Source organism: Bombina bombina, chromosome 9 (assembly GCF_027579735.1).
Source record: "Bombina bombina isolate aBomBom1 chromosome 9, aBomBom1.pri, whole genome shotgun sequence".
NCBI lineage: Eukaryota > Metazoa > Chordata > Amphibia > Anura > Bombinatoridae > Bombina > Bombina bombina.
Window position 1 is genome coordinate 212,672,060 of NC_069507.1, and position 20,000 is coordinate 212,692,059.

The 20,000-nt window shown below is 36.0% G+C and overlaps 1 protein-coding gene across 1 annotated transcript in view; it reads left to right on the top strand.

Moving 5' to 3' along the window:
* Positions 1–20,000, top strand: part of INPP5A (inositol polyphosphate-5-phosphatase A) — an 878,314-nt gene that overhangs the window by 809,958 nt on the left and 48,356 nt on the right. Inside the window, exon 12 of the mRNA XM_053692598.1 lies at positions 5,132–5,205. Coding sequence (XP_053548573.1) covers positions 5,132–5,205 — 74 coding nt within the window. The remainder of the gene's footprint in view (positions 1–5,131; positions 5,206–20,000) is intronic.

Genomic DNA, 20,000 nt, shown 5'->3' on the forward strand with positions numbered 1-20,000 from the left:
TATAAAAATAAAAACAAAGAGAAATGATAGAACTGAAGGGCGCCCTTGACTATCACCAATCAATTAAAATTCAAATTTAAATTCACGTTAGAACAGAAACACCTAAGAATCTGGTATGGAAAATAGACTATTTATAGCAAATGTTGAGGTATTTCATGTGTTGGTAACCTTACTATTGATTTAGTAAATCTTTTCACCGTTCTTACAGGACCACTCTTATATGTGAGTTAACTCTATTTACCGAGATGTTAATATATTAGACTTTTAGGTGGTGTAATGTAATGGAAGTAAGGCTATAAAAAATAGAGTACAAAGTGGAAGGTCTACAGATCTTCCAGTACTGTGCAAATATATGCAGTTATAGATTAGTCTCAATTTATATAAAAAACATTACATTGAAAATAAAATAAACCGCATTAGATATTGTCCATAAATTCTCGATAGTATAAATGCAAGAGAAACTGCACAATAATTGTAATGGTTATGGCTAAGTTTCACTTCATATACAATGCACTAGAATCTCAAAACTACTAAAATGCAACAAGTATTATACATACAGATAGACATAAAATATACTGTAGGGTATATACTGTAATATAAAATAAGAGAAATATGCTGTATTGTAGTCAAATTAAAGTCCACTATAATAAGAATGCATCAGTTCTCATGTATTCAGTCCAGGAGACAAACAGATTAATCCAAAGTGTCAGGAAAGAAAAAAAAAAAACCTGCAGGGTATCTACTTACACTCCTTACCCCCAATCAATATGAGGTAAGTGTCGCACAGTGTAGGGAGAGTCTTTCCAAAACACCCAGGGTAGTTGGTTCAGGATGATGAGTCCAGCTGCAATATCTAGTCATATGGCAATTCTCATGAAAAACAGAAGATAGAACAATAATAGTGCAACACTGTATATACGTGTCAAACACAAATATTTATTATAAATTTAGGTGCTCACATTAAAAAACCTCAATGGCATATGAAGTAATCAAAAAACATATAGGTATATGAGTGTATCCAGGTGGCAAGCTGACCAATGACCTTGGAATGAGAAAAGCCTGTTACAGATTTGGATATACAGTCTGAAAGCAAGTCCTGTGTATTCCGTATCAGCAGACAGGTGTATTCTGACGCGTTTCGAAGGTGTATCAAATGTACGCCTTCTTCCTCAGAGGATCTTACCGTCTGCTATGGCAAGGAAACCTTCTTTCATTATACACTGACAGTTCATTGAGGATTATATATATATATATATATATATATATATATATAACAACATTTTAAATTAGGGGGAGATAAAAGGTGAGTTTAAAATCCTCCACTACACACAAAATATAGAAAAAATAACTCATTGTGTAGTTCATTAACAAATCTAGACAGGCCCAGAGGCTTGTTTTCCCACAGAAAACCTCTGAATTACACTGTTTCCAATGCAGCAAAGGATTCTGGGTAAGATATGCAAATTAAGTACACAATGACACACCTTTTTACTTCAGTCTGCTTTTCAGCAGGTTCCCTTTATGCCAAAGTATCGCTGTTCACACAGCTTATAAACTTAGCTAGGGTTAGTGCAGTGATTCATAACCATCCCAGGACAGACTGTTTCGTGGTTTTTGCCACTCATCAACTGGGAGAAGGTTAGAGTCACTGCTGGGTGAAGTTGATTCTGGGCAGAATACAACAACATTTTAAATTAGGGGGAGATAAAAGGTGAGTTTAAAATCCTCCACTACGCACAAAATTTAGAAAAAATAACTCATTGTGTAGTTCATTAACAAATCTAGACAGGCCCAGAGGCTTGTTTTTCCACAGAAAACCTCTGAATTACACTGTTTCCAATGCAGCAAAGGATTCTGGGTAAGATATGCAAATTAAGTACACAATGACACACCTTTTTGCTTCAGTCTGCTTTTCAGCAGGTTTATAAGCTGTGTGAACAGCGATACTTTGGCGTAAAGGGAACCTGCTGAAAAGCAGACTGAAGTAAAAAGGTGTGTCATTGTGTACTTAATTTGCATATCTTACCCAGAATCCTTTGCTGCATTGGAAACAGTGTAATTCAGAGGTTTTCTGTGGGAAAACAAGCCTCTGGGCCTGTCTAGATTTGTTAATGAACTACACAATGATTTATGTTTTCTTCTTTATATATATATATACAGTTGTGCTCAAAAGTTTGCATACCCTGGCAGAAATGGTGACATTTTTGCAATGATTTAAAAAATATGACTGATCATGCCAAAAAACGTTTTTTTTATTTAAGGATAGTGATCATATGAAGCCATTAATTATCACATAGATGTTTAGCTCCTTTTTAAATCATAATGATAACAGAAATCACCCAAATGGCCCTGATCAAAAGTTTACATACCCTTGAATGTTTAGCCTTGTTACAGACACACAAGGTGACACACACAGGTTAAAATGGCAATTAAAGGTTAATTTCACACACCTGTGGCTTTTTAAATTGGAATTAGTGTCTGTGTATAAATATTCAATGAATTTGTTAGCTGTCACATGTATGCACTGAGCAGGCTAGATACTGAGCCATGGGGAGCAGAAAAGAACTTTATAAAGATGGAAAACGATATCAAAATATATCAAAAGCCTTTAAAATTTGCCATTAGAATTGTTTGGGATACAAAGAAAAACCAACAGGTAACTTCAGGAGAAATACAGGCTGCTCTGGAAATAGACGGTGTGGTTGTTTCAAGGAGCACAATATGACGATACTTGAACAGAAATGAGCTGCATGAACAAGTTGCCAGAATGAAGCCTTTACTGCGCTAATGCCACACAAAAAATATGTCCGACAACACCTTGACAGGCCTCATAGCTTCTGGCACACTGTAATTTGGAGTGACAAGACCAAAATAGAGCTCTATAGTCACAACCATAAGCACTATGTTTGGAGAGAGTCAACAAGGCCTATAGCGAAAAGAATACCATCCTCTGTGAAGCATGGTGGTGGCTCACTGATGTTTTGGGGGGGTGATCGCTAAAGTCACAGGGAATCTTGTGGAAATTGATGGCAAGATGAATGCAGCATGTTATCAGAACATTCTGGCAGACAATTTGCATTCTTCTGCACGAAAGCTGCGCATGGGACACTCTTGGACATTCCAGTACGACAATGACCATTAAGCACAAGTCCAAGTTGACCTTCCAGTGGTTACAGCAGAAAAAGGTGAAGGTTCTGGAGTAGCCATCACAGTCCCCTGACCTTAATACAGTATCATCAAGCCACTGGGGAGATCTCAAACGTTCGGGTTATTTGGGGCCTTACAGACAACTTCTCCCTGTCATTGATGCTAAAGGGGGCATTACACAGTATTAACAACTAAGGATATGCAGACTTTTAAACAGGGGTCATTTCATTTTTTTATTTTTTACCATGTTTTGTTTTATGATTGTATCATTCTGTTATGACCTACAGTTGAATATGAATCCCATAAGAAATAAATGAAAGTTGTTTTGCCTGCTCACTCATGTTTTCTTTAAAATGGTACATAATATATTATCAATTCTCCAAGGGTATGCAAACTTTTGAACACAATTGTATATATTTATCATATATATATATATATATATATATATATATATATATATATATATATATATATATATATATATATACACACACACTAAAAACTAATAAGATGACGATGGCAGTACTGCAAAAGATCCACACTCGCTGGGTTTAATCCAGTATAACAATACTTTATTCAGTGAGGAAGGGGAGTTTGTTCCCGAAATGTCACCTTAATAAAGTATTTGCTAAACTAGATTAAACTTAATGAGTTTGGATCTTTTGTTACAGTAAATATATATATATACAGTATTGAAGTTGAAAATACGATTATTATTTTTTTTGTAATAGCTAAAGCCTCCGCTATTTATATAAAGCTTAAAGGGCTATTATAGTGCAACAATTACACATGGCAGATGTGCAGCTAGGTAGTGCGACTTCTGCTTCTGATAGTTTCATAGACTGTGTTTGTTTGAGACCAGCAATTCTCTGCAGATCCCGTGCTATAATTTATGTGTTTAACCACTCTCTGAGGTTAAACACATAGACTAGCAAGGTCGCTTGTGCTAAAAAAAAAATGCTGTTTATAAAGTGTAAATATACACTTGGGACTGTTTTATTAGGTACATTTATTTGTGCATTGTGGTATTAATAGTCTCTGTTTTAATAAAGTATTTATTTTACATTCAATTATGTGAATTTAATAGAATATAAATTAACGTCCGAACAGCAAAAGTCACAAAGCGTAAAGTCACACATTTTGTGGCAGAAGAAAAATTAATCCAACATGGGCAAAAAGGAAAATGCCCTTCACATCATTTTTAAAATGGTGGCTCAATAGTATCATAGAGAATGGTACCGGTTTCTGCTTAATCTTGAATATAAAGAGTAAACTTCCAGTGGAGGATTTGCCTTCCTTCTAGACACCCATAGTGGGATAGCATACAGCAAGACAATTAAGCATTTGCCTCCTGCAAATGTGCTATGGCCTGAGCTGTAAAAAACAGCCCTGACTTTTAAGAATATGTGCTCTAAGAAGGGCAGAAATCTTTAAACCATCTTGACATTTTATACTTGTCAACATGAACTTTAAAGGCAAAGAGCGTACAAAGATGGTAGCTACGCAGTCAAAGTCTTTTAGTTGTTACAGCAGTATAAAATATTAATTAGGGATGTCACAGAGATCTAGGCCAGCATCTAATACAATGTGGACAGACAAGGTTCCCAGACAGAGAACATGTCCGCCCCCATTTACAGGGAGCAATTGCTTCTGCATCTCTGCTTCCTGTTCTTGCCTGTTAGCAGGGCTTGTCAATCATCCCGGTCTGATCAATTCTCCAAATCTGTTCCAAAGCATCAGCAGCAAACGTAATAATTGAAGCACTTACAATGTACAATCGTGTCCAAATACAAAAAAAGTTTTGAAACCGTGGAACCCTGAATTGTGGTCTAAAAACTCCTCTTTGCTTATGTTTTCAGGTACTTTTCCTGGTAAAGAGAATGTTAATTTTATTTGATTTTTTTTTATTTCTGTGTACTTTTCTGGGGGTTTTCCTGCCTTGAACAGGTAATCAATTTTATTTTAATCTCCTTTTACTTTTCAGCTTTTAGAATTTGACAAGGAGTTGTCGGTGTTTAAAGACAGATTGTATGAACTGGACATCACATTTCCTCCCAGGTAAGATTCTTTTTTTCTTGATTTAAAATCTAAAGCTGTTTAAAGCCAGAGGCTGAATTTGGATCCTTTGTTTGGATCTAAATAGGAAACGAGGTGGACTCTCGTGGCCTTCAGATCTTTGTGGAACCAAATTTAAGTTCAATACAGTAAGATTTGTGCAAATTCAGATCTTGGTGTGTTGCACTTTCAAAGAAGAAATCAGGCTCTGAAAAAGAGCCAAATGCCACGAGCAGCCACCTTCTTTCTAATTAAAGGGACAGTCTACTCCAGAATTGTTATTGTTTAAATTTAGATAGATAATCCCTTTATTACCCATTCCCCAGTTTTGCGTAACCAACACTGTTATATTAAAGGGACATAAAACAAGTTGGGATAGAGACAAAATAATATAATATGTACTTTAATTACTTTACCTGCAAATTTATACTGCAGTGCCTCGCCATTAACCCTTTCTTTTTAGTGTCTGAATTGTAAAGCTCTAACTTCCCCCACACATTTCCTTCTATGGCTATTTTATCTATTGTTCTTTTGGTAAAATGCAAAAGTGAATAGGGATTATCTGCTGGAGCATGCCTAAAAGCTGTGAACTCAGTTGAAATACAATGCCTGTGTCTAAACACTGATAAGGGGGTGAAGTTAGCTGTCCCAGGTAACTTTGCTATGTAAATCCTTTTGCTTATTTTTGAAAATTATTTTAAAATACTTGCCAGCAATTTTTAAACATTTTTTTATGCAAACTATTTATAATTAATTAGCCCTTTTAGGATATGCACAGATCCCAACCTGTTTTATGTCCGTTTAATACACTTTTTACCTCTGTGATTACTTTGTATCAAAGACTCTGCAGACTGCCCCCTTATCTCAGTTCTTTTAACAGACCAGCAGTTTAGCCAATCAGTGCTGACTCTGAAATAACTCCATGGGAGTGAGCACACTCTATATGACACACATGAACTAGCATTGTCTAACTGTCAAAAACTGTCAAAATGCACTGAAATAAGAGGCAGTTCAACAACTTAGAAATTAACATATGAGCCTACCTAGGTGTAGCTTTCCACAAAGAATACCAAGAGAGCAAACCAAATTTGATGAAAAAAGTAAATTGGAAAGTTGTTTAAAATTGCATGCCCTATTGGAATCATGAAAGTTTAATTTTGACTAGACTGTCCCTTTAAGGATCCGAATGCACATCTCTAGTATATAGGTATATGAATTTTGTGATTGGCTGATAGCTGGCACTTGGTACAGGGGGAGGAAAAATAGGATAACCTTTGAAATTTGCCAAAAAATTATCTGCTCATTTCAAATTAAAATTAAGTGCTTCTACGTTGTCTTTTTGTTGTCTTTTTTTTTGTCAGTTATTCAGTTCTACTGTATTTAGTGGTTTTTTAAAGGGATATTAAACACCTTGTAATTACAAGACATTTCTGTTGTGTCGCTATAGAGTAACATATCAGCCAAGTCTTAACGTTTTGAAAAAAAGTAGTACGATTTACTGTAATTTTTTTTCAGTAGCCAAACTCCATCCACCATTTGCCTTATTTGGAGGAGCAAATCTAGGCTTTAGTCTGCATATAAAAAACCTAGCCACGTCATAAAGTTAGTATAAAATTAATTTATTTGCAGTTGTTAAAGCCAATTAGGGACATGTATGTAGCAGGGTTGGCCTTGATAAATTAGTAGGTGCATTTTAAGGTCTGAGAGTTACTCATTGCTATTTCCAGAGCTAAATATATTAAAAGGGGCCAAATAAATAATAAAAATATATTGCAAAGTTATTTCATTGTATATACAAATCTGTAACAAACAGCAAACAGCTTTCCTGTCCGAGCACGCATTTTCTCAGTGTCAGGTCGAGTGTTGTTGTTTCAGAATCAAATATGACTGAGAAGTCAAACCAGTATATCCAAAAAGTAATTGCGAGAGTAGCGGGCCTAACTCCATAAACAAGCAGCCACATGTTAAAAACAGAGAGCTTTTAAAGACTACTACAATTAGGGCCTAATTGATCTTCTAGGCCTCCTTAAAGGTGAAGTACGCCTTACTGAAGCAAGAACAGAAATCACTTTCCTAGCCAAGTGTCTGTCATGACAAAATATCAAGGTTTTTACTTTCCCTTTAATAGAAATCATTGAAATATATTTTTTTTTCCTTGTCAGCTAGTGAGCACTGCAGTCTATCTATAGAAATGGATTATGCACACATACAAGAAATGTATATTTTAGTTTAATACCCCTTTAAATTTTTGGAGATATAGTTCTGACCTCTGATCCTGCTGGTTAAAGGGACACTAAAGTCAAACATAAAGTTTCATGACTCTGATGGAGCATGCTTAATTCGACCCCATAATATATGGAGCCCATTGCAGCTCAGTTGGGGCACTACACATGTATTTGAAGTAGCCTCAATTTTTCACTTACATATCTGGTGAAAAAAATCTAAAAATTGTCAGAAAGAAATATATTTCCTTATAAACAAAGTTACAATTAGAAATGAATTTGGCTCTAACATGAGAGAGCATTAACAAGCCAGTTGCGGGTAATTTAACCCCTTCCTGCCGGGACTCATTTGTTTACATCGGAACAAAGTACCAAAGTAAACAAATTAGTCAAATTTGAAATCACACAATTTTTAATGAGACCGCATGATTTTGTTAGGACAACATGTCCTGAAACCTTATCCACTCCCTATATGGGATCGGGTCAGGGGGTAGTGTCTATGATGCTAGGCATGCCCCCCCCCCCCCCCTGCGATCCCATATAGGGAGCAGCTAAGGTTTCAGGACATGCCGTCCTAACTAAACTAAAGCCCAGTGCAGTTAGGATGGCATAGAACGTCCTAACAGTGGAGAGGTTAAAGGGATATTTAAAAAAAAAAAAAAAAATGACTTATTGTCCTACACCTCTATAAATGGACATGGAAATGTCCCACAAGAATAAAACATATTTTTTTAGTACAGGAAAATCTATTTATTTAAAAAAAAAAAATCTAATACATTTCAATACAATCTATTCTAGATGCAAGAAAATTCGCTGTTCATCAAATCAGATTTGACATGATGAGGTCTATTATTATTTTTTTTACTTTATTTTTTAATATAATGTTATTTGTCAAAGGCTCTCCTGTGTCTGGTAAAAGAAATTAAAAAGGCTTGATAATGTGTGGTACACTGTACTTTTATAGGAATTCTGATTGTACACAGAAATTTAAAGGGACATACATTTTTGTGTGTATATAAAAAAGATCAGAAGGTAAACATGTTAAACATTATTTTTGCATAAAAAATGAAAAGCTGTTGAATGTTTACATTATACTAACAGGAAATGCAGCATTGTGTACAGCTGAATACTTTCCTGCTCATTGACTCAAAGAGATAATAGTTTTATTCAGCACAGGAACATTTATTTTTCAAAAACTAAGCCAAATTGTGAAACATTCTATCTTAGATAGCACAGAAATTTTTTGGAGTATCATGTCCCTTTAAGTTGCATAAATAGTACTGATTGTTATCTGTAAAGTAGCAAAGCATTTAACCTCTTGGCTTTGCAATGTGTCTGTCTATTCTGGCAACTGAGGGGTTAAAAAATTTGGAACGGTTCTGGGCTTAAAAATAAAAAGCCTAAGACATTTTAACTTTCAACTGGACCAAATACGTCTCTTTCTTACCCAAAAGCACAGGAAACAGAGTGCTCTGAAGCGTCCCTTTTAGTTATCATAATCTGGCTATTTGTCAGTGACCAGCTGAGATTCTGATTACACTGGTCCCTGGGGAGGGTCAGCGCTGTGCTTCTCGAGCTTACAGTGGTTCTAAATTGTTCGTATTGATTGATTATGATAACAGCAGAGCAACCGTGTGCGAATCGCCGTTTGTCATTTGTTTATGTACCAGCTATAGTGAAGTTCTATAGGGGTGATTGTCCCATAGGAAGACTCTGAGTTTAAAACGCAGCCAAATAAAATAACCCATAAGTTGTGAGAAATTGTCCTTTTTCTGTTGTTTCATCAGTATATTCTTGGGACTTTTGTCAGAATGTAGCAAGTTCTTAAAGGGACATTAAACATTAAATACATGCTAGCTATATTGAGGTATTCAAAGCAAAAATTAGCCTGAGAATTAAATAGAGATGTAGTTTTTAAAAAAATATATTAGTTGCTTAAAGGGACATAATCCCCAACATTTTTCTCTTTCATGATTCATATTGAGCAAGTGATTGTAAATATTTTTTTAATTTACTTCTATTATCTAATTTGTTTTGTTCTCTTGGGATCCTTTAGTGAAAAGGATACCTAATTAGACTCAGGAGCTGCTGATTGGTGGCTGCACATATATGCCTCTTGTCATTTGTTTACTGATGTGTTCAGCTAACTCCCAGTAGTACATTGCTGCTTCTTCAACAAAGGATATCATGAGAATAAATCAAATTAGATAATAGAATTTTTTTTTAATTATCTACCTGAATCATAAAAAAGATTATTGGGTTTAATATCCCTTTAAAGGGACAGTATACTATAACATTGTTTTTCCCTTAATGTGTTTCCAATTACTTTTTTTTACCAGCTGTAGAGTATAAAATGTATGAGATTTGCTTTTTTAAGGTTTATTTGTGTATATGAAATAGCTGATTTTGTGTTTTGAAGCCACAACCAAATAAAATGGGTTGAGCTTGTAGGTATAATCAGATCTCATTACTTTTATCACATTGTGTACATATACATGTGTCTTTATCTTATATGTGTCTGTAAACCAAAGACCAATACTTAGAGAGAACAATGGAAAATTAACTTTTTATTGCCTTATCTCTTCTATACCCCACTGGGAGTGTAATTTCTTCTGCTGGCTGTGTCTATACAGCTTGGCCTTAAAGCCAAAAACGTTCAGGATTGTTGGGGATACCACAGTCTACATCAACTATTTCAAATGCCAATATAAGGGTAAAGAAAATACTTGTAAACAATTTAATACACTCAAGCAGGTAAAGGGGATCATTGGGAATAAATTAAAGGGGAGACATTTTTTGAGTAAACTGTCCCTTTAAGTAAACAAGATAAAAGTGTTTAGGTTTAGTTTCTATAAAGTACTTTTTTTTATAAATGATCGCACACTGCCTTGTTAAAACCTAGGTTTACCTTATCTTACCTCCACTGTTGAGAACAGTTAGGGACATATTAAAGTGTACAAACAATGGCTTTGTAAAATATAGCAATTTTAAACTAATTTTATTTATCAGGGTTTTAAGTCCCTTTAACATTGCTATATTCCAGAGAATATATTTCCTTATAAACAAAGTTACAATTAGAAATGAATTTGGCTCTAACGTGAGAGAGCATTAACAAGCCAGTTGCGGGTAATTTAACCATTTCCTGGCGGGACTCATTTGTCTACATCGGAACAAAGTACCAAAGTAAACAAATTAGTCAAATTTGAAATCACGCAATTTTTAATGAGACCGCGCTAGGCACGCCCCCAGCAAACTGGCTGTTTGTAGAGTTTATGGGCTAGATTTATTAACACTGAGGCGCGCCCCTGTACGCCTCAGCTCGCCTATGCGGGGCGAAATTACCCGCAGGTATTCGCCATTGCACACGAGCGCAATTTTGCGCTTGCTTGCAATCCTGCCCCCTGCCCGCGCACAGCCAATCACACGCGGGCAGGAGCTGTCAATCTCCTCGATCGGACTCGACCGAGGAGATTGAATTTCACCACCTTAGAGGAAGTGAAGAGCTTAGGGAAGCAGCGGTCTGGTGACCACTGCTTGATAAATCACGGCGAGCAAGAACTTGCAGCCGTAGGGGCTTGATAAATCGAGCCCTATATGTGCCTAATTGTGTTCAGCAGAAGGAAATGCTACAGGCGGCAGAGGAAGCAAAAGCCCCCATTTAGACACCCATGCACCCCCCCCCCCATATTTTTCAGATCTGGTATTTAATTCCCTGAGAAAAGAATGTATCACAATCATACATGCATTCTTACTCTATACACATTAATAATAAAAAGCATGTTACGTTGATTAGGGCTTGTATTTGGGGAACACCTGCTTGTCTTTTGTTATCTGGCAGTTTTATTGCTTGCATATATCATTACTTCTGCAAAGGTGTAAACACATAGCTAAACTCAGCTCCAGAGCAACAATGTGCTACTAGGACCTAGCTGTACATACCTGGTGAGTCAATGACAAGAGGCATATGTGTGTGACCATTAATCACCAACCAGTTTCTACTATTCCTTGAAATGCTTTTCAGCAAAGAATCATAAAAGTTTAATTTTGACTTTCATGTTCCTATACAGTAAGTTTATATCCTGAGTAAGTATTATATGAAACAATCAAAATAAACCACATAGAAATCTAAATATAATAACAATAAGTAAATACATATTTAACTCTGTATACAACTAGAACAACAGATATTTATAGAACGGAGCAGAATAGGATATATTATATGAGGTTGATTTGTGTATAGACAGAAGTGACAATGCGGGGGGTGCTACTATGTAAAGGAACAAATAGCAGATATTCCCTTGATCTGCATGAGTAAGGGCGCATATGTAGCTTACATACCCTAGAAGAGATAATAAAATTGTACAGAAATGTCATTTTGAAAGATTAGCCCATACAAACTTTCAATTAGAAAACAGACTGAATTGAATAAGCATACATAACCCGAGATGGATGCATTAGTCAAAGATAAAAAGCAATTTGTTATGTCCTAATGATTTTATTAACCCCGTGAACACCAAAGTCAATGTAAACCGGTCATTTTAAATGTTCATTAATTAGAGATAAACATGTACAACATCAGGTAGATTTGTAATTAATTATGTAGAATCAATATGCATTTTATGTTGAATCAGCTGTGTTTCACCATTTGTGAGGTTAGCTGGTTTATGGTCCTCTAACGATCAGAAGTACAGTATTTGCCTTTAAAAACCAGGCCTGCACAAATTCTTGTCTCAAACCCTAGTGAGCAGTGCCTGTTCTAGAATGATACACACTAGAAACTGAAGCAAGTTGTGATACATTATTTCTGGCAGGGATAATACTAAAAACCAGGCTGTTAGTAGATTTTCAAGTTTGGATTCAGTTACATATATTAAAAAGCATTATTTGTCTTACAATTTCAACTAATATTTTAAACTAGGGATGTGACCACATCTGGTAAGAACAGCTTCCAATGCTATGTTTGTTTTGATATTCAGTTTATTTAAATTGCATGCTATACAGCCCTCTGTAAATAGTGTTTTATGCCAAGCAATGTCTGGCTAATAGCCAATAAGTGAGCTGAGAATATGTGTATAATCCACCCTGGGTTTTGTTCTGGTCTCCATCCCCAGATCTTTTTGGGAGCTAGAAATGTCACAGACTGTAAACCCCAGTGAATTTTAGGGGACCGAGTGTTTACAGTACAAACCCTTATAGTCTGACCTATGATATGGTGTGTTCGAGGCATGCATGTACAACCATATTAAAGATGGCACATGTTATACTCTTGGGGCTCGGTTTATCATTCACGGGTGGACAGGAGCATATATTTTCGCCCCTTTCCGCCCCCCGTCTTCTCCTCTGGCGGGCAGCAATCTGCTGCCTGCATTTACCATTGCATATGAGCGCTTGTGTGCAACCCCGCCCCCTGCCATGCACAGCCAATCACGCACGGGTAGATGCTGTCAATCTCCCCAGTTGGTAGAGATAGGGGAGATTGAAATTCTCCAGCTAAGAGGTGGAGAACAGCGCAGGGAAGCAGTGGTGTGATGACCGCTGCTTGATAAATCCTGACTGCAGGTTCACTTGTGTAAATGTGCAGTCAAAGGAGAGAGAAGGGCTTGATAAATTGAGCCCAAATTAATAAATTCACTCCTTCAATCTGTTTACCAGATAATGTGTGCTTAGGAAATAAAAGCAGGGTCAGGAGAAATGTGAGGAAGCCACTTCTTACAGAAAGGGTGGTTGATTCATAAACTTCCTCAATAATTAATGGGTATATTCACTTGCAGAGAAGCAAATGAGTTGATGATTAGATTACTATGCCTGTTTCTTTTTTAAAGAGTAACAACTCTCATATGGGATATATCAGATGGTTTTCCATGTGCTGTTATGTGAAACCTCAACCTGCTGAAGTGTAATTTTTTGAGACTCTTGTTCGGTTTAGACTGTAGTACAGGGCTCGACAAAGCCAGGCACCAGGCGATTTAAAATTATGCCCTGGCCGCCACTAACCATATCAAACTAAGCATTGTGCAGCTGGATCCTTTCTTGGTCTTGCAGCAATACAAATCCAACTTTTGTTGTGTTATTATATAATGTATGTATATGTGAGTGTAATAGATAGATAGATAGATAGATACATTTATATATATATGTGTGTGTGTATAGATACACGTGCGCATATGTGTTTGTATGTGTACATATTTGATATTTTATTTATGAATATCTATTATTATTATCGTTTATTTGTAGAGCGCCAACAGATTCCGCAGCGCTATCTATCTATAGCGATGGCCAAACATTTCTGCCTCCTAGATTTTGGAGAAATTTGTAGAGCACTGCTGTAGTGGATAGAGTTATCCGATAATTTATTTCTTGGGTTAGATTTATAGTTCATAAGGCTGTTGTATACCCTTGTTGTGAAACTGTGAGCTTGTTATTTCTCTTGTTCTGTAATGTTTTGAAGGTGTTTCTATGATGCTGTTATCCTTGACAGTGCAAGTCACAAATCCGTGTAAATTGTTGTGAGACAGATGCACCATTTATTATTTTGAAGCTGAACACACAATTGCTGCTCTGATGAGGGACAATTACACATCTATGGATTGCAAAATGTTAAAGTTGGTAAATTGTGGCAATTTTTATTACAACAAGCACATATATCAGTTTTATTGAAACAAGGCCAATATCTTGAGCAAATGTGTCCTTTTTGGGACATAGCAACGCTGTATGTTATGTTAAGCACTGTGTTCAAATCGCTTAAATGATCTAATGTTATCATCTCTGGTATCAGGGGCGATGTTTATAACTTGTAAATTAGTACACAGAATCACTTCAGCAAAGCATCAATAAAAAGCTGTTGATGGAGAGAAACCCAGAATATAACAAAAGCAAAATTGTCTCAAAAAAATTAACAATATTTTATTAAAGATTGTTGTTTAATGGGTTGTATTCTGTGAGTTTATCAGACTTTAATCCCTTCACTGCAGTGCAGCCTAGTTTGGTAGTTAAAGAGTTAAAATAAAATGAGGACCAAAGGCTGCTGACCAAGGTGTAATTTCACATTGCTCATCCAACAAGTCACCCCCTTTAGGTCAAGCTCAGCTGATCTGATCACTGCTCACCCTTGTGATGAATTTTGCCTTTGCCTGTTAAGTTGTGGCTTTGGAGCCAGAGCTTCAGGACACAGCCGTGATTGAGTGCTGGCATCTGACCAGAAGCTGCTTGTTTACTGGACAGAGGGCAGCAATGTCGACTGGGTAAAGAATATAAGAGTGATTGTGTTTGGTAGCCTCAGAAATGAAAAACTATCCTTAAATGTGGTGCCAACAGCATCTGGAGAATGTTAAGAAAACATTATTTCTAAATGCATTCTCACTTTATCTATCTTTGCATTAACATTACTGACTACACAAAAACAATTTATAAAGAAGTGTTAAAAAGAATCTATTATAGAATTTAAAGAAAACACTTCTTCATGTCTGTTTATTACAAATTAAATATTCATTGTTCAGCACTGTAATGTATCCAAATCACTTTTGAAACACTGTGTAATTTGGAGCTGAAGCAAAATATTGTTTAATATAAAGTTTCTCTTACAAGTCTGCCTTGGTTTCTGAAGATTGTGCCTGGCTACTAGTTGTACATCTATTTGTTCAAAATGAGATATTATTTAATAAGTGATATATTTAGTTTTCGTGCTGCTCTAGGCACAAGAAAACTGGCCCCTCCCCCAAACACCCTCCCATCATTTGTATCTCATATTTACCTTATATGTTTGTTACATCCAGAGGACAATGACATATTGAGGGGTTATACACCTCCACTATACAAACACTAGTTTGTCATCAAATTTATAAAGACATCCTTATAGACTTTTTATATAAATTTGTAATTAAAGAGAAATGAAACCCCAATTTATTTTTCTTTCGTGATTCAGGTAGAACATGCAATTTTCAATAACTTTCTAATTTACTTCTATTATCACTTTATATTCGTTCTCTTAGTATCTTTTGTTGAAAAGCATGGATGTATGCTTAGGAGCCAGCCCATTTCTGGGCCACTATATGGCAGCAGTTTTGCAAGAATGTTATCGATTTGCAAGAGCACTATTTCCTGTCATATAGTGCTCCGGATACCTACATAGGTATCTCTTATACACAGAATATCATGGGAACTAAACAAATTTGATAATAGAAGTAAATTTGGAAACTTTTTTTAGAATGGTATGCTCTGTCTTAATCACAAAAGAAGATTTTTGAGTTTCATATCCCTTTAACTGAAATATGCTTTGTAGATCTGTTTGCCTTGATGCCCTATGCCTTCCAGTATAAAGAATGTTGTATTTGCAGTATCCAGACGGTCATAATGAGGTGTAGAAATAGCTAATGTTTTGCTGTCTCTTCACCATGTAGTGTTTAATAGGGAACTGAAGCCTGTTTGCAAAGTAGCACAGATCTTCTAAACTCAGCACGTCTATGACGATGGGAGAACAAGTGTTTGTACCGACTATTTCCGTGGGAAAATGTCATAAACGATTCATTCCCAGAGGCTGAACAAATAAATAATAATGACTTGATAATTTGTTGCTTTTACTGAATAAATAAAAATACTAGTTAGTTTGTTTAAGAGCTCATTTAAAGGGACAGTACATTATAGTTTATACAGACACTGCATATGAATATGTGCATTGCACAGATAGTACCTATGAACGCGGACTTTTGAAAAGTGCAGTCTAAAATTGTTTTCCCTTTTATACTAAAGAGTATAAAATGTATGAGACATTGTTTCTTTATGTTTATTTGTGCATATGGAATACCTGGTTTTGTGCTTTGAAACCACAACCCATTAAAATGGGTTGAGCTTGCAGGTAAAATCAGATTTCATTTTTTTATCACATCGTATATACACACATGCTTCCTTATCTTATATCTGTCTATAAACAAAAGCCCTATACTTAGAGAGAACAGTGGAAAATTAACATTTTATTACTTGTCTCCTATACCCAACTGGGAGTGTGATTTCTTGTATAGCTTTTCAGTAGCCTATAATTTATTTTGCGATTCAGACAGAGCATAATATTTTAAAAATGTTTCCAATTTACTTCTATTATCAAATTTGCTTCATTCCCATGATATTCTGTGTTGAAGAGATACCTAGGTAGGCATCTGGAGCACTAAATGGCAGGAAATAGTGCTGCCATCTAGTGCTCTTGCAAACATTTTTGCAAAACTGCTGCCATATAGTGCTCCAGAAATGTGCAGGCTCCTGAGTTTATTTCCATGCTTTTAAATAAAAGATACCAAGAGAACGAAGAAAGTTTGATAATGAAAGTTAATTAGAAAGTTGTTTAAAGTTTCGGGCTCTATCTAAATCATGAAATAGAAATGTTGGGTTTTATATCCCTTCAAGTATAGAAACTTTTAGTATAGGTACCACAGGCTAAATCAGATATTTCAAATCCCGAAATAAGGGTAAAGGATCTATTTGTAAACAATTTACTACCCTCAGTCAGGTAAAATGGATCATTGGAAACAAAATAAAGTGGAGACAAATTTAGGGTAAACTTTCTCTTTGATAGCCTTCCGTGTAGCTGGCCACCCTCTTCATTCTCAATTCTCCAATCCAAAACCAGAATTGCAATGCACAGGAGTAGGAACAAAAATCACTCCAAAAACAGCAATATTGATACTTTGCTGAACAAGAAGGGGCCAAACTCTGAATGGGTAATTGTAAATACAACAATATTACCAATTCTTCACTGCCAAAAAGCTCTTACAACTATATATTCAATAGAGACATGTTCATCATATTTTACCCCAAAATTAATGTAATACCAATAGCCAACAGCGGTGATAACTGTTGTTAGTTCTAGAAAGAAAAAAAAACATATGTTAATATATTTATCTATTTTGTGTGCATCATTTGAGTGATTAAAATATGATATTTTTGAGTTTTGGGTTTGAGCACAATTTAAGTGTATGAGTTTCAGCTCAATATAAATGAAGGTAAAAGTTGGAAAGACAGGGAGTATACATTCCCAGCACATTATATTGAATGCATCTGCTTTGAAGTACTTGTATTCAGGGGTCAAGTCGAGTGGGAACGCATGGGAACGGAGTTCCTGCACTATTTTTGCAGGAAGAACTAAGTTCCCTCTGGACAGAGAACAGAAACACTTCAGTAAACACTGCTGATGCTGGTGGAAGGAGCTAAAGCACAGTCCGGTAGAGGGATAGTGAGATCCTCTAGTAATGGGCAATCACACTTCCTACAATACACTATAAATGCAAGCCTGTCAGTATTCCTGCTGTGTGATCACCCCACAATGTGTAACACATGGTGCTTACATTTCTTTGTGGCTTAATCTGTGGTTATTTAGTTACCCTCAGCAGAAATAGGACTATTGCACCTTAAGTGAGTGAGACTCAGTAAAAGAGGAGAATTCTCGAGGAGAGGAGAATTCTCAGGCCCAAAGGCAACCATTCAACCCTTCATTGGTTTGCTTTTATTAAAGGGACAGTCTACACCTGAATTGTTAATGTTTTAAAAGATAGATAATCCCTTGTTTACCCATTCCCTACTTTTGCATAACCAACACAGTTATATTTATATATTTTTACCTCTGTGATTATCTTGTATCTAAGCCTCTGCAGACTGCCCCTTTATTTGTTCTTTTGACAGACTTGCAGTTTAGCCAATCAGTGATGGCTCCCAGCTAACTTCACGTGCACGAGCACAGTGTTATCTATATGAAAAACATGAACTAACACCCTCTAGTGGTGAAAAACCTGTTAAAATGCATTCTTAAGAGGCAGTCTTCAAGGTCTAAGAAATTAGCATATGAACCTCCTAAGTTAAGCTTTCAACTAAGAATACCAAGAGAACAAAGAAAAATTGGTGATAAAAGTAAATTGGAAAATTGTTTAAAATTACATGCCCTATCTGAATCATGAAAGTATTTTTTGGACTAGACTGTCCCTTTAACCGAAGTTTATAGATTATATACATATACAGTGTGTGTATGTATGTATGTATATGTATACTGTGAGGGGGTTGGAAGTCTAGGTGAGTTCCCACAATTTTTTTTTGTAGGACTTGACCCCTGCTTGTATTTAGAGTAGTTGTTTGCATTTGAATAACTGAGTTTTTTTTATAGCTGGCTGTAGGTTTGCCACCTCTTCTCCAGCTATTTCTAGGGCAGTTTTTGAAGGGGTGTGGTGTAGGTGTGGCCATTCTAGTGTCTCGCTTGCTTCGCACTCCTCACACACCAGAGCAGCGCATAGTGCACATTGTACAAGCGTGTAGAGCACCAGCCTCTGCACCAAGTATCCTCTTATAACAATAATACAATGGGTACACCATGATAGATAAATGACAATAGAGCCAGCATGAAGAGGAACCTATATCTTACTTGGAAAACACTAAAGGAAATGTTACCTCATTTTCCTTTGTTTCATGGGCATCCCCTGACTTTAATATATAAAAAAGATAATAATGTCACCTAATTGCAAAATAGTAGCCACTCTTGGGCCACTCAATAGGCTAGTTTCAAGTAAAGAGGGTAAAATAGGGGAAGAAAAAAAAAAGAAGATGGACCCATTCAATAACTCACATGGTATTTATATATAGGCCTTTTTGGTCCGGTTACTAAATTGAGTAGATTATGGTTAGATTCCTAATCAAGTTTAAACTGTAAAGATAATTATGGTAATGTGGAAGCGAGGACAGTTCCGGTATAGTCAAGATAAACTGCGTAAGTCGAACCCTCGATAAGAGAGGTACCTTCATTTTGGGAGTAATCGAAAAACAAAAGGGCTTTAAATAGGTTTAAGCAATCGGATATTTTATGAACAGTGAGAAAGGTAGATGTAGGGGTAAATTAGTAAATTACAGTGGTTTATGGTAGAATAGGGGTACTGGCAATAGCACCTACACCTGTCTTTTAATATATGGAAACACACATGTATATTCTACGTAAAGTTCTAGCAATTATTACAAGACCTGAAAAAACGTGCAAGTATAAAAGTGCAACATTATGAGATGCTTTGTGAGACCAATCAAGAATAAGATAAAGCTTTCTTTTCTTTTTTTTCCCTTTCCCTTCCAATAGTGGGTGTGTCTTCTGTGCCCTTTCTCCTAAGTACTGCAAGTCTCAATCTCTCTCTCTCTCTCTGTCTATTTGAAGGGACAGTCTACACGTTAGTCATCTTAAAGTATAATAGTATAATAAAAACTAGTATTTATATAGCGCCTTTCTCCCAGTGGGACTCAAATCGCTTTTTCAGCACTCGCTCTGGGAATTAATCAAATCGGCAGCCAAATAGTAATAGTTGTTATTATTACCCAATTTAATGGTACTCATTTTATCGACCTCTAAAGGATGAAGGGCTTAGTCGGCCCTGCCGGGATTTGAACCTGTGACCTTGGATATGTTAAACAGGCTTTTTTTTTAGTCAGGGCATTTTACCAAATGAGCTACCTTACCTTAGATTAAGCTGCAAATAGCCTCCTGCACCCTTTTTATATCATGCAGCAGGAAAGGTAAAACAGTTATTTTGAAATTAATATTGTTTCTGGCCAGTTTGAAATGGC